The sequence below is a fragment of the Trichomycterus rosablanca genome, chromosome 1 (genome assembly GCF_030014385.1).
Source record: "Trichomycterus rosablanca isolate fTriRos1 chromosome 1, fTriRos1.hap1, whole genome shotgun sequence".
Taxonomy (NCBI): domain Eukaryota; kingdom Metazoa; phylum Chordata; class Actinopteri; order Siluriformes; family Trichomycteridae; genus Trichomycterus; species Trichomycterus rosablanca.
In genome coordinates this window covers 75029537-75045719 of record NC_085988.1, presented here as the reverse complement: position 1 = coordinate 75045719, position 16183 = coordinate 75029537, and the positions used below count along the sequence as shown (strand labels likewise).

The 16183-nt window shown below is 39.8% G+C and overlaps 1 protein-coding gene across 1 annotated transcript in view; it reads left to right on the top strand.

Annotated features, from left to right (window-relative positions):
- The window catches only part of LOC134324644 (ras association domain-containing protein 3-like), a 94407-nt gene extending 81358 nt beyond the window's left edge, over positions 1-13049 (top strand). Inside the window, exons 4-6 of the mRNA XM_063006550.1 lie at positions 1973-2225; positions 12449-12564; positions 12668-13049. Coding sequence (XP_062862620.1) covers positions 1973-2225; positions 12449-12564; positions 12668-12817 — 519 coding nt within the window. The 3' untranslated portion in view covers positions 12818-13049. The remainder of the gene's footprint in view (positions 1-1972; positions 2226-12448; positions 12565-12667) is intronic.
- The last annotated feature ends 3134 nt before the right edge of the window (positions 13050-16183 follow it).

Below are 16183 nucleotides of genomic sequence, written 5' to 3'. Positions count from 1 at the left end.
ACACTACCCACGATGCGATTCATGATACTGGGTTCACGATACAATTTTTCCCCCGATTTTTTTTAAACAAAATTACATTGAAGACAAATTATGACAAAGTTTCCTTTTATTATTTCTCTTAAAAAAATAAAATAAAATACTGTATTTGTGCTCATCTTTTATTCATCTAAATAATGAATGCCCTTTTATTTTTGAGGTAGGTACAAACTATGTAAAACAATGCTGCACATTTCCCTTTTTGTGTTAAAGAAAAAAAAACTGAAATGAAATAAATCCCACATTATATAAATAAATGAATAATAAAAATAAAGAAAGTATCTTCACATAAATACCCTGTAGTGTTGTCAACCAGGAGAGGTGAATAGCGCCAGTGCCCTCTGCTGTTTTAAGTGAATATCAATTTATTATACATGTAAACCAATTTGTATCGTTACACATGTGAATCAATTTTTTTAAATATTTTCTTTATGCATTTTCTCCCCCTTTTCTCCCTTTTTGCACGTCCAATTGCCCGATTGCGTCATGCTTCTTCTCCACCAATGCCGATCCCTGCTCTGATTGAGGAGAACGAAGCTAACCCACGCCTCCTCCGACACATGGGCAGCATGCCGTATGCATCTTATCACCTGCACTTTGATGAGTGCAATGCAGCTACACCCTGAGAGCACTCTTTTATCATCTCTGTGCAGGTGCCATCAATCAGCCAGCAGAGGTCGTAATTGCATTAGTTATGAGCTAGAGACCCCATCCGGCTTAATCCCACCCATATCCGAACAACAGCCCAATCGTTGTTCCATGTGGCTGCTCAGCCTAGCCGGCAGGCAGAGCTGAGATTCAATACGATGTATTCGAGATCCCAGCTCTGGTTCCAGAGTGTGTTTTTACTGCTGTGATTTTTAACTGTCTTGTGGTGCATCGTTACATCCATAGTTTATACAAATCAAAAATGAAAGAACTCCATTCGTTGCTCCGCTTTTGTCCGCCATATTTGTTATTTTTTGTGAGAAAAGTGCCGCACTGAATGCTGGGATTGCCTTTACAGCTAAGGCAGCATCGGATGCTCCCTCGTTATTCAGTCAAAATACCGTTTAATTTAAGGTGCCTTACTAGACAGCATTTTAAGGCATCTAAGAATTCGATCAGCTTTCTTCTCTGTAGTGCGCGTACAATGAGGTAAAATGCCCTCTATGTAGAGAGCTCACTAGGTGTGCAAAGGTTATTGAATATTTTTAGTGCTCCATGTGTGTGTGTTTGGGTGGGTGTGACTTAAAGACGATACTACAAGTGGTGTCAGGTCTCCCTGTTTTGGCTCATTAAGCTCAAGGCCTCAGGGTCTGTACAGCAGTGTACTTATGTTTCAGTACAGTAGTGACTGGAGCCCTGGGCTGCTTTCTGACCTATAACTGCACCCTCTGTCCTTTTCCTTTGGCCCACGCCACTCAGCCTCGACATTTGAGCCAACAAGCTTAAAGATATTGTGTTACCATTAGTCTGAGCTCCATCTGGACAGCTGGCCCAGTTTAAAGAACAAACAGCATTTTCTCTTTTGCCTCATTTAGCCTGATGTAAATGCAAGGAATTCTACATTGTGTACCTTGTTAGGACTCTGCAGCTCACGAAAACCGGCCTGTTTTTCTTCCTTTTATGCCTGCTCATTCTATGGCAGAGGTGGGCAATTAGATTTTCAAGGTGGCCACATGAGAAACTGGAATTGTTGTGGAGGGCCGAACGTAAATTTAAACTTACATAAACTGAAAAATAACAGTCCCTTCAAAAATAAAAACAAAGCCATTGTATTGCATGTATGATGTACACTTATTTACAGCTGATTTCTAATTACCACTGACCTCATGCGGGCCAGTCATGGACAGCCAAAGGGCCAGATGTGGTCTGGGGGCCATACAGTGGCCCAGGTGTGTGCTCTATGGTCTTCAAAGGCAATAACCTTCTCTCGTCTTAATTTGTCTTTCAGAATCATGATGGCTTATACACAGGCTTCATAAAGGTGCAGCTGGAGTTACGCCGGCCCATCACGGTGACAGGAGTGGTGGCGGGGATGAAGGCCGCGGAGGCTTTTTATTTACCCCGCGGCTGTGTAAACACCCTGCACATCAGCAGCTCCAACACAGTCCAGCAGGTGATCGAGGCTCTGCTGCGCAAGTTCACAGTGGCTGACAACCCTGCCAAGTTTGCTCTGTACAAACGCTTCAGACGCGAGGACCACGGTGAGCCACGGCCATTTATACACGTGTGTGTGTGCATGTGCATGCATTAGCCAGCTGGTTCAGTAATAATCTGATTGATGCCAGGTTGTCGAAAGTAAGTTTAGCTTAGAAAGCAACAAGGCTGAAGTGTTAATTATAGAAGCGTTACTGTCATGGACTGTTACCTTTGGATGGTGTTGTAGTCTATAGGATTTCAAGCCAAGAATACCCCACACAAAACACACACATACGTTTTACCAGTTGAAAGTGCAGCAATAGTGGGTATTAATAGACTTTATTCATTATGTTGCTAATTACAAACAGCCTAGCAAAACAAGTATATCACGCCTCTATAACATAATTACCAACTATACCATTTTAAAATGTACATATACCATGATAAAGATGTTGCCTATAGCACCAACTGCTAGTAAGTAGTATGAAATTTGAGACAAAGCACTTGTCAGCTGGTGGGCAGCTGCAGTGCCACTATTTCTATTTCCTGCCCTGTTAGCTTCTTACAAATAGGGAGCTGCCATAACACCGTATAGTATATAACACCATTTTACTCTAGGTCACCTTGCTCCTTTTTTTTTTTTTGGGGCTAGGGTCTAGCACTCAGCGTCCCAATGGCTAGACTGTTCTGCAAAGGCGATATAAGGATGACGGCTCACAGCATTTTTTGTTTGCTACATGGATAATTAAAGTTCAGCTTTTTAATTCATTTGAAAGAGACCTTCAACTCGGCGTGTTTTTTTAATTATTTTTTTTAAGAGTTCAAAATGTGTTCATTACATAAATAAAATTTTATTTTCTCTGTAGCACTTCATAGATTTCATAAGCAACACACTATAGTTGTTTATACAAAGCGTAAAGATAAAAAAACAATATATACAGTGTTATCTTCATTTTAGATGTCAAAAAGTATTTGCGGCTCCCAGTGTTTTCTTTTCCGTGGAAACCGGGTCCAAATGGCTCTTTGGGTGTTAAAGGTTGCCGACCCCTGGTGTAGATGCTCGACTGGCCAAGAGAACCACTGAGATTTTAACCCAGGATCTTAGCAGTAATGGGCTAGCATGTTTTACCGCAAAGACCAAAACTAATTAAAAAAAATAAATACGGACTGCTCAGTGGTAAAATATGCTAGCACACCAGAGCTGAGATTTCGACCACATCGTTTTGAATCTCAGCTCTGCCATCCGGCTGGGCTGGGCGGCTACATGAACAAGGATTGACTGTTGTTTACACAGGGTGGGAAAGCCGGACCAGGGTTCCTCATAACTGATGCAGCTACGACTTCTACTGGCTAATTGATGGTGCCTGCACAAAGTAGAGGAATAATACATTGACCAGGGTGTGGTTCTCCAAAAACAAAGCTTATCGCGTGTGAAAAGATGCAGTCGGTACTGCACACGTGTTGGAGGGGACGTGTGTAAGTTGCGGGGCTTCTCAGTCAGCAGTGGGGGGTAGTATCGCTACAGAGGGAGTGTAATGCAATCAGGGTAATCAGATACGACTAGATTATGGAGAGAATTGAGGGGAAAATTGCACAAAAATAAATAAATAAATACCATAAGAGGCCCCCCCCCAAACAGGGCTTGGATCTGCCAGTGAGGGCCTCCTCTAACGTCATACACACGAAGTAGTGCAGCACCCTGAGCATAAACTTTAAACACAGGCAGTTTATCATTGAACCATATATATATATAGTGTTGGAACACAGTCTGCTGTTTATACAGCACTCGGGTCTGTAGTGCTGCTCCAGTGTTGCGTCATGCAGCGATAGAGTCGGTTCAGTGCTCAGATCTTCCACCCCAAACACGTAGTGCACACGGTGTAACCCCTGGCTCATCACTCATTGAATGTGTTGGGTTCTAGTGTTTAAAGCACTCAAAGCCCGGAAACAGTACGTGTTCACAGGGAGACGTCAAACTTCTCGGTTGAAACGAGTAACAGGGTGTGATTGATCTCGCCATGTTTTGCCGGGGGAAATGTGCTGATGTTGCTGTCTGGGTGTCTGAGACATGCCTTCCCTGTTGAGACAGGAATGAGCCAGATCTCCACTCCAATTTTTTTTTACCACACAGTGAAATCCCCCCCTGTGATCCTAGTAAAGAGAATGTTGGGTAATATGTGGGAAACCTTGTCCCTCATGCAATTGTTTGTTCCACCCGTTGTTAAATGACATGCTGAGGCTTTGAGCTCTGCTAATGAAGTGGTTTGTCTAGACTTTTGTCAGACGGCTCTGCTACAGAGTTCATTAGAGAGAATATAGCAGAATGTTCCAGTCCACATCATAGCAGCGGAGTGTACTGTAAACACATTCATTCTGGAGAGATTTACAAGCTTCTTTCATATAAAGACCCCAGATGTTATTGGGTTTCTAACAGCAATTAACTGGGATGGACCTTTTCCCACATTTTTTATGAAATGTAAACTGTATCTATATTAAACTGCTCTTTAAACAGTCTACAGATCTATGCAAGTGAACACATAGAGCCAGGCTGGTTTGTTTACACTTTTTTTGGTAGTCACAATATAGACATGTACCAAAAAACCCTTCACTTCACCTGAATCTTTACTGGTTACTAGGGATGTAAGGATACACTCTACCCACAATGTGATGCGATTCACAATACTGGGTTCACGATACGATTTTTTCCTGATTTTTTTAAACAAAATGAAATTGAAGACAAATTATGACAGTTTCCTTTCATTATTTCTCTTAAAAAAATAAAAAATTTTATTTATCTAAATAATAAATGCCCTTTTATTTGAGGTAGGTACAAACTATGCAAAACAATGCTGCACATTTCCCTTTTTGTGTAAAAAAAAAATGAAATGAAATTTTAAAACAAATCCCACATTATATAAATAAATGAATGAAAATAAAGAAAATATCCTCACATAAATAAATTTGGCTGGAAAATCCCGTACAACCCTGTAGTGACGTCAACCAGGCGAGGTGAATAGCGCCAGTGCCCTCTGCTGTTTACAGTGAGTATCGATTCCCACTGGACTACAGCCAGTAATTGTAGAACTACAAAGTTCTTCTATATGGTAAGTGGAGCTGATAAAATGGACAGTGTATAGAAACAAAGAGGTGATTTTAATGTTATGGCTGATCGGTGTATGTCTGTGTAGACGCCTGTCAGGCTGACAGTATCGCTGAGATTCAAACGCTATGTAACTTTAAAATTTTCTTACATTTTGTATGCAGTATAGTAAGTCTTACATAAGTTTGACAATTTGTGTAAACACTTTCTCTATGACCAAAAGTGTGTGGACACCTTATTACAAGATTGTTGGTGATCCCATTCTAAAACAACGGGCAGTAATATGGAGTTGCCCACTCTTTGCAGCTACCTAACCCCTTCTCCCTACATGGCTGGACAAAAGTGCATGTATGAATGGGCATTAGTGGTACCACTTTTGCCTGTTATTTCTACATGAACACAGTACTTTGAACCAGTTCCTGATTAGTTGGTTGTTAGCTGGTATTTGACAGACCTCTCAGGGGAAACTCTGTGGTATTTCAGTTTTGTGTTTCATAAGCTATTGTTTAATGCATTGTTTCTCAGTTCTGGTGCAAAGTGCCTCTGCCCTGCTCAGTTCTCAGTTTTTTTTTTTGTTTTTTTTTTTGTTTTTTTTTATTATTATTTCTTTTTAATGCACAATTCTACCAAATTTAGGCTGGGTATTTAATTCAACACTTTAATGTAATTTATCACAATATCAGTATTCTGTTGTCCTATCAACAAGTCAACCATCACAGTTCTCATCTTGTTTGAGTAGTGAGTAACAGTAGTTTTATAATAATAACCAAGTATTCTTAATGACAAGGACAAGTGGTGGGCACAAGTACTCATTTAATCAAACCATGATGTTTTTAATACACACAATGCCGCCGCTCAGGTGGCGCAGCGGTAAAAACACACGAATCTCAGCTCTACCTTGCCGGCTGAAGGCTGAGCGGCCACATGAACAACGATTGGCCGGTTGTTTAGGTGGGCGGGACTAAGCAGGATATGGGTCTCTCTCTGTCAGACTGGTGCAATTACGACCTCTGCTGGCTGATTAGAGGCGCCTGCACAGAGATGAGGAAGAAGTGCACTTAGGGTGTGTCTCTCCGTACACAACACTAGGTGGCACAACACTCGTCAATGTGTGGGTGATAAGATGCATGCGGCTTCTGGGCATGCTCCTGATGAGATGGTGGATGGTGCTCTGGGGGATCCAGTCCTACAACTGGATCAGGGCATCAGTGAGCTCCTAATGACAGTCAATGGCATCAATGCCATTGTCATCCAGGTGCTGCCTACACATTCTGACCACATGACGCTGGGCATTGTCCTGCACCAAGCAAGGTCTGACAATAGCTCCTAGGATTTTAATCCAATACCTGACAGCAGTCAGTTTACTGTTGGCTATCACTGTCCTATCGCTGAACCGGTCATGCTGGATCGTGTTCCAAGCAGCACAATGTTCACCATGACATCTCCAATGCAAGCATTTAAAGGTTAAAGGTCTTGCTCGAAGGCCCAATTGTGGCAGCTTGATGGTAATGGGGCTTTAACCAGCGACCTTCTTATTACTAGTCCAGTACATCAACCACTGACAAGAAAAATATTGTATTTTTGTTAAATAATTGTTGCTGCTAAATAAAACAAAATGATTTGCACTACCGCTCAAAGGTTTGGGATCACTTGCAAATTTCCCTCTTTTCCAAAGAAAAACACATTTTCATGCAATTCACAAACAATTTAGTCCATTACACAATTATTTTAAATGTATCAGATGATTTTTGAAGAATGAAAATGTTTGCATTAAAGCCTATTTTTGTATAGAGGCCTATTTTGCATATAGTCCTATTATCAGCCATTCTTAGTCCTCTGCCTCAATCTCCTGGTTTGGCTGCCAATCCAAGTTAAGAATGTTATTAGGCTAATTGATTGTTAGGAAACCCTTTTTTAATTTTGTTGCACAGCTGAAAAACGTTATACTAATAAGGGAGCATAAAAGGGAGCACAACATTCTAGGTTAGTTTAGTATCTGAAGCATCAGCAGTTGTTGGCTTGCTTACTGGCTCAAAATAGAGACTCGTCAGTCTATTGTTGTGTTAAGAATGGAAGGCTTCTCAATGCGAGATATTGCAAAGAAACTTAAAATATCTTACCATGCTGTTAACTACTCCCTTCAGAGAGTAGCACAAACTGGCTCTAATAAGGACAGAAAAAAGAGTGGGAGGCCCCGATGCACAACTGTACAAGAAAATAAACGTCTTAGACTGTGGAGTTTGAGACAAAGACGCCTCACAGGTTGTCAACTGACAGCTGCACTAAATGGAGCCCGTCAAACACCAGTGTCAGCATCAACGGTGAAGAGGTGACTTCAGGATGCTGGACTTCATGGCAGAATTGGCAAGAAAAAGCCATACCTTACACTGGCCAATAAAAAGAAAAGACTGCGATGGGCCAAAGAGAAAAGACATTGGACACTGGAAGATTGGAAGAAGGTGTTGTGGACAGAGTCCAAGTTTGAGGTCTTTGGATCAAACAGAATAACATTTGTGAGGCACAGGAACAATGAAAAGATGCAAGACCAATGCTTAATGCCAGCTGTCAAGCATGGTGGAGGCAGCGTGATGGTCTGGGGATGCTTTGAAGGTGGTAAAATAGGAGATTTATATAGAGTGAATGGGATTTTGAAGAAGGAAGGCTACCACAAGACATTGCAACGCCATGCCATACCCTGTGGACAGCACTTGATTGGGGCCAATTTCATCCTACAACAGGATAATTACCCCAAACACACCTCCAAAATGTGTCAGCAATATTTAAGAAATAAGAAGTCAGCCAGAATTTTGACTGTAATGGAGTGGCCAGCACAGTCTCCGGATCTGAACCCTATTGAGCTGTTGTGGGAGCAGCTGGACTGTATGGTACGGAGGAAGACTGCATCAAGCCAATCCATGTCATGGGAGATGCACCAGGAAGTATGGGGTGAAATCACATCAGATTACCTCGAAAATAGACAGCTAGAATGCCTAAGGTCTGCCAGGCTGTAATTGCTGCAAAAGGTGGCTTTTGTTGATAAAGGCTAAATTTGAAGTACACAGTCATCATTTCCATCAAAATAATTTTTTTTTTACTCAGACAATGTCTGCATGTCCTGTTTATTAGCTATATTTCCTAATCTCATGTGTGTTTTCATTGAAAACAAGAACATTTCACAGTGATCCCAAACTTTTGAGCGGTAGTGTAATTAGAATGTTAGGCTGTTTAATTTAAAATAGTTAGTGTAAATGCCTGATTGTAGTTGGAAGCCTGAAAAACATAATGTGCAGGACATTTATGCTAAAGAACTGCGTTTGATAAACATCAGGTCCATGAACGAGCTCAGTTTCTTATCTAAATTAGATCTTTTGGAACAAGTGTGCTAGTGTTTAGTTTAATGATGCTGTTTGGAGGTGGTGTGATGCAATATGAGTGTGTATTACACCACCAGTAATTGCCACTGTGTGTTTCTTGGAAATTGTTAAGAATTTTAAATTCTCATGTAATGATGGCATTACACTAGCAGTAAACTTCCTTTAAAAGTGTTCCTGTAGTTTGTGTGCTTTTATATCAGCTGGGAACCAGTTTCAGTAATAGCTTAATGTGCCACCACTGATACTAGCGTTTTTTATTACCCATATCTGCAATGTATTTTAACTTTAAAATAGAAGTTACTTATAATATTTATTAATAAGCAATATTTTGTTTGTATTATTTTACTATCAACCTCTAACATTCATTTTTTATCTTGATTGTTTGACCATAAATAAATAAATAGAGTTAATATGCCACACTACATAGTTTTAACTCTAGTAGGTATAATCTGTTGCAAAATAATCCACGTCAAATGCTCTAACAGTATAATATACAGTCTTATACTTAGGTTTGGAGACGCCCGGTCAAATTCCAGGTTTTATTGTTTTTCTGAGTAAAGATTAACACATTCAAAATAGGAAACAAACTTCTGTGCATTTTTTCTGTTTTTATGCACATGTACTGTTTATAAGCTAAATTAAACACATGGGGGATGTGGGTGTAAGTTATCACAGCAGTAAACTGTGTTCACTGACAAGGGACTCCTAAACCGGGCATTATAAGGTCCTTAGGACACACAGCTACAGACTGAAAAACATTTTTTCCAAGTTCCATTGTTGTATCAAATAAATACTGCACGCCTACCCCCCAACTTTAATATAATTGTAAAACTGCAAAAAGTGCATTAACTTTACAAATCGTGCAATAATACTGTTATTCGAACATGTGCAATACCGCTACTTTTTAACATTTACTATTTATCCATTTAACACCAGTATTTGTAATGTTCCCACGACGTGTACAGTTCATGGGCTTTCCATCCAAATTCCTCTGAAATAAAGTTGCCTGAGCTCAATTTCCCTGTAACGCGAACCCGTGCGTGCAGACACCTGACGAGACAAAGGTGTGCTTTGACCAAAGATGATGTTGAAGCGTCAAAAGACTGATCAAATAACTGTAATTTTGTCTAGTGATGATTTCTCACGCTTTTTGAAAACAAAAATTATTATTCAAAAACACGCTACATTTTACAATATGTAGCTGCAGCAGCTCGAGTCATTTGTAACTCACGACCGCAAACTGGAAAAAGACCTGTGTTATTGCTATACAATATAAACACAATGTTGCTGTGTTAAAGCAGCGCAAATTACCACAGAGACACGTATTTACGTGGCACAAACAGCCCAATATAAATTGTTTGATTAAAAATTTTAATCTCGATTAATTTTTTTAATCGTGATTAAAATTTTAACGCATTAATCGCGTTTACGCAATTAACGACAGCCCTAATTTTATATACCGTTTCTTTTTTCTTTGGTTTTTAGACTTACAGTGGGGAAAATAAGTATTTGATCCCCTGCTGATTTTGTAAGTTTACCCCCTTACAAAGACTTGAACAGTCTATAATTTTTATGGAAGGTTTATTTTAACAGAAAGAGACAGAATATCAACAAAAATCCAGAATAAAAACATTAAATAAAGGTTATAAATTAATTTGTATTTAATTAAGGGAAATAAGTAATTGATCCCCTACCAACCAGCAAGAATTCTGACCCATGAGGCACACAAATTAGTCCTGTCCCTGTATAAAAGAGTCCTGTCACAGAATCAGTTTCTTCCATTCAAATCTCTCGACCACCATGGGCGAGACCAAAGAGCTATCAAAGGACGTCAGGCACAAGATTGTAGACCTGCACAAGGCTGGAATGGGCTACAAGACCATCAGCAAGAAGCTTGGTGAGAAAGAGACCACTGTTGGTGCGATAATTCGAAAATGGAAGAAATACAAGATCACAGTCAATCACCCTCACTCTGGAGCTCCATGCAAGATCTCACCTCGTTGGGTAAGAATGATTCTGAGAAAGGTGAGGTCAGTCCAGAATTACACGGGAGGAGCTTGTCAATGATCTCAAGGGAGCTGGGAGCAGAGAAATGCTGGATATGACCCCAAGAACACCATCCCCACCGGGCATTTCTTTGCCTCCAAACACGGCGAGTGGAGTTGATGCCAAAAAGCTCAATTTTTGTCTCATCTGACCATATCTTATTCTCCCAAGCTTTCTCTGAATCATTCAGGTGTTCATTGGCAAACTTCAGACGGGCCTGTACATGAGCCTTCTTGAGCAAAGGGACTTTGCGGGAACTGCAGGATCTCAATCCATTACGGCGAAGTGTGTTACTAATGGTTTTCTTGGTGACGGTGCTCCCAGCTTCCTTGAGATCATTGACAAGCTCCTCCCGTGTAATTCTGGACTGACCTCACCTTTCTCAGAATCATTCTTACCCCACCAGGTGAGATCTTGCATGGAGCTCCAGAGTGAGGGTGATTGACTGTGATCTTGTATTTCTTCCATTTTCGAATTATCGCACCAACAGTGGTCTCTTTCTCGCCAAGCTTCTTGCTGATGGTCTTGTAGCCCATTCCAGCCTTGTGCAGGTCTACAATCTTGTCCCTGACGTCCTTTGATAGCTCTTTGGTCTTGCCCATGGTGGTTGAGAGATTTGAACGGAAGAAACTGATTCTGTGACAGGAGTCTTTTATACAGGGACAGGACTAATTTGTGTGCCTCATGTGCACATAACCGGTCTGTGGGGGTCAGAATTCTTGCTGGTTGGTAGGGGATCAAATACTTATTTCCCTTAATTAAATACAAATTAATTTATAGCCTTTATTTAAAGTTTTTTTTTTGTATTTTTTGTTGATATTCTGTCTCTCTCTGTTAAAATAAACCTTCCATAAAAATTATAGACTGTTCAAGTCTTTGTGAGGGGGTAAACTTACAAAATCAGCAGGTGATCAAATACTTATTTTCCTCACTGTATAAAAGATCTTGTTTCTTTTTTCCAACAGAAAATGTTGTATTTTATATAGTGACATTCATTTATTAATTAATTAAATTAATTACAGAAGCAGGTTGGTTTTTAAAGCAGTGCTGTCTAAAGCAGTGGTCCCCACGCACCGGTACTGGTCCATGGCATTTATTACTGGGCTGCACAGAAAGAATAAATAAGTAATTAAATTAAAAAAACTCAGGACCCACACTGATTTTCCATTCCATAGTTATTCTATTTTAAATCCTCCCACCCCCGCCGGTTCGTGAAGTTACATCCTATATGAAATCGGTCCGTGGTTAAAAAAGGATGGGGACCTCTGGTCTAAAGGATCAAAGGTCACATACATTCAGTGTTGGTTTTTAGCCTTGTCCTTTGTGCTCAGACATTTTTTAAATCTTTTAATAATATTATGGACTGTAAATTGTGAAATCCTTAAATTCCTTACAATCATGCATTGAGAAACATTCATAAACTGTTGAACTATTTGCGAAATACATCAGTTGTTTTAATTAACTGCTTTCGAACTGATGAAAATGAGAGAGGTTGTGGTGTCTCCAGTTCCATTTGGAAACACTGGGAATACACTGGACAGGGTGCCAATTCTTTACAGGGCTTTAGCTATGGATACTAATGTAGTCGAACACATGCATTTAACTTATAGTCATGAGGCAGTAGCTTTGGATTAAACATTTTAATGAAGGATTTAATTAAATCAGAAATCTTCCTCTCAAATCAGAGATGCATTTACCTTTTAGCTCTCTTTTCCAGCTTTAGTCATCAGTAGTTTTTTAAAAGTATTGTGTGTGTGCTTTTTTGCAGTGTGTATATGTAAGCTGTCAGAAGGAGAACACCCTCTGCTCTTACGTCTGCTGGCAGGCCCTGACCTGGACACGCTCAGCTTTGTCCTGCGAGAGCAGCAGACGGGGGAAGTCATGGTAAGTGTAAAACTGGTCTTTATGCTCTAAGCAGATCAATATCATTAAACTCTGCTTGTAAGAACAGGTTTATTGATCTGCCTGCTGTTCTCTCACTCCGCAGTGGGACGCTTTCTCCATCCCAGAGCTGCACAACTTCCTGCGCATCCTTGATAAAGAGGAGCAGGACCAGGTCCGCGTGATAACCACACGCTATAACATTTACAAAGAGAAACTTGAGGAGGCGCTCCGCCTAGCAAGAAGCCCTGATTAATACTACATTATACACAGAGAGAGCAGGGACTCGGCAACAGTGCCTCGTTAAGCACCGTGTCTTACACAGAATGAACTAAGAGGTAAAAAAAAAAAACCTCACAGGAACTCTGACGTCTGGAGAATGCCTGGGATTGCTTTTATATGCTACATACTTTCCCACAATGCACTTCAGTGCCATATTACAATCTCTCTCACTTTTCTGACAGTCTTCTGTTCAGTTACCTCTTAAACTTGTGAATTGTATTTAATTGGTGAATTCTATCGTTTGTACATATTGTTTATTGATTTTTTTATTTATGTGGGAAAGCTTCTCTTTTATATCTATATTTTAAGTCTTATTTTATTTTTAAGAGAATAACAGTGGAAAATGACCTAAGAAGATAGATAGCATTGATTTAAATACTGCTGACCTGTGATGCCAAGTTACCAAAGATAACTGATTTGAATAGATTCAAGTTCAGCCTTGTGCAATTAGCAACAGTCATGAAGGCTTATAGCCTAAGCTGCTGATTTAAACCCACACTGATGAGACGTAATCTAGGAAGTGCTGATTTTAGATTAAAATGCAGACACGAAAAAATAAGTGTATGTATTGATAGTCCAGGTGAACAGTTCCTCGTGATGGTTCAGATGGTGCAGTTGACTGTTGCAGAATGTTTTTGTTCATCATCTTTGTCCAAGGAAAAACCACATAGATCAAGCTTTGAATTCTGTCCATCTAATTTGGTCCCTACTATTAAAATAATCTAATTTGGTCCCTACTATTAAAAAAATTAATTTTAATCCCATTAAAATGTTGCTGCTAGTCATGCCTCCCTCACGCTGACTGAAGGGTGGGTGCAGTTGCTAATGCCGTCTTTTTTACATCTGGTGAGGAATTCTTACAGATAGTTGCATTGTGTACAGAGGGACACGCTAAGCCTTCCAGATAATCCATCACTTATGCACTGGTCAATATACACAAGATGCAGAATTGGCCACACCAGAGTAACCCACCAATACCTGGTAAAAGGAGGAAACCCACCAACCTGTGAAACCTGCCAAACTTTTAACAATGAAACACATTTTGATAGAATTCCCTAAATACACAAAGGAAAGACAAGTGCACATGCCTGAAACCATAAAAGAAATCCTTACATAAGACAACACAAGAACAGTCTTAACCTACCTCGCAGCCATAAAAATAAAAAAGACAGATATATATAATACCCAGTTCTGCCATTAAATGACACACTTGTTTAACATGGCGTAAAAACCCAAATAAATAAATAAATATTCAATGGTCATATTAATGACCAATCAATAGCTTAATCACTGGTCTGTTTTTGCTTTTTCATTTTTGCACCAAATGTTCATGTAAAGTTGCCAGCTGCATCTTTTCACCATCCAGTGGTGGATTCTTCCAGAGATTCTTACCAGGTTAGGAGGTCAAAACTACTTCTGGTGCCGTCCCCTTGTCCAGACAGTGGAAGTCATTTTACAGTGACAACGGTGATTCCTTATCAGGCCTTCTCTTTCTCAGACATGTCAATTGTTTGGGCTTGCATAGTAGTCTGCTGCACCACCCGGGTGCCCCACATTTGTTAATTTAGTGTGTCCACTGGCTACAAGAGGTGACTGTCAAATCCATGTGTTTCCAGACAGCCCATGTATGGTGTCCAAAATCTACTGGAAATTATTTACTGTAGGCTGCACTCTTATTATTTTGTCTTAAAATGTGTTAAAAAAAATCTGATTTTGATCAACCTTATTTATTTTGAAATGTCTTCCTACTGGCTGGATGTCAGCAACACTACTATCAAATAGGTTTTTCTATTTAGGTTTTTCATCAGACAAAGATGATGGGACATTCTCTAATATTAGTGGAGTAATTTAAATATTTAAAAAAATATGCAGGGGCATGTTCGATTTGTTAGTAAGGGCAAACAGGATATGTAGAAGTTGTGATACATAAGACTGGAAAAGAAACAGAAGGAAAGCAGAATGTATCAGCATGTTAAAGCCTGATAAGAGGCATGAGATTGTGTACACCATTCATCATTGTGGTGAATAAAACACTGTGATATTCGCGTGCTTTAAAGGAAGTGACTTCAGCTAATTGTTGATGTGAACCACCACTGAGGTTAAAGATTTCTGAATTCATAGAGAAGTAGGGGACGTTGTCATGGAGAAGAAAAGATTGCAGGAAGTTGACATATTGAGTTAGAGGAAGTTAGGTCTCATTTTAAGGAACTGTCCATGCTGGAAAGAAACTGACCTCCCTGTTAGTGCCTGGCATCTTTTTTAACCAATGACTGACTGCTTTCAGTGTGGGTCATTAAATTGAATGTCCTGTTTATTGGAGATAAGCATCAAGAACAAGGCGTGGGTCAGAGGTTTGGCAGAGGTTCAGTGTGCAACATATTGACTTATTGTCAGAGCTTCAAAAAAAGTGATGATTAAGCTGAGGTGGGTGGGGAAATGATGGGTGAATGAATGGTATGCTGAGGATTTCTGCAGCTGTTGCAAATCAGTGTTTGGGTGTGTATGATGATCCATATTTGTAACTTGTTGAAAGTAAATCAGAACATACAATCAGAATAAATAAGTTGTATTTTTTTATTTCTTTATTTTGAAGTGCTCTTAAGCACTATAGTCGATTCTATGCAGAATTCAGCAGCGATGTGTCTTAAAGAACAGACAATCTGACCCTCTTTACATTTGTTTTAAGCAACTACAGCAGTGATCCTCATATAGATCTCAACTCCAATTCTTCTGGATTTTCCACCCACCAGTCGTTAGGTGAAATGTTAATTAAAGACCTGACTAAATTAAAGAGCAGATGGAACATCTGTTAAATAAATACTTTATTTTTTAGGATATTTATTAGGATTTTAACGTCATGTTTTTACACACTTTGGTTACATTCATGACAGAAACGGTAGTTAATCTACACTCAAGATTCATCAGTTCACAAGTTTAATATCAAACACAGTCATGGACAATTTTATATCTCCAATTTACCTGACTGCATGTCTTTGGGGGCGGCACGGTGGCTAAGTGGGTAGCACTGTCGCCTCACAGCAAGAAGGTCCTGGGTTCGATCCCCAGGTGGGGCGGTGCGGGTCCTTTCTGTGTGGAGTTCGCATGTTCTCCCCGTGTCTGCGTGGGTTTACTCCGGGTGCTCCGGTTTCCTCCCACAGTCCAAAGACATGCAAGTGAGGTAAATTGAAGATACTAAATTGTCCATGACTGTGTTCGATATAACCTTGTGAACTAATGAATCTTGTGTAATGAGAAACTACTGTTCCTGTCATGGATGTAACCAAAGTGTAAAAACATGACGTTAAAATCTCAATAAACAAACAAACAAAAGCATGTCTTT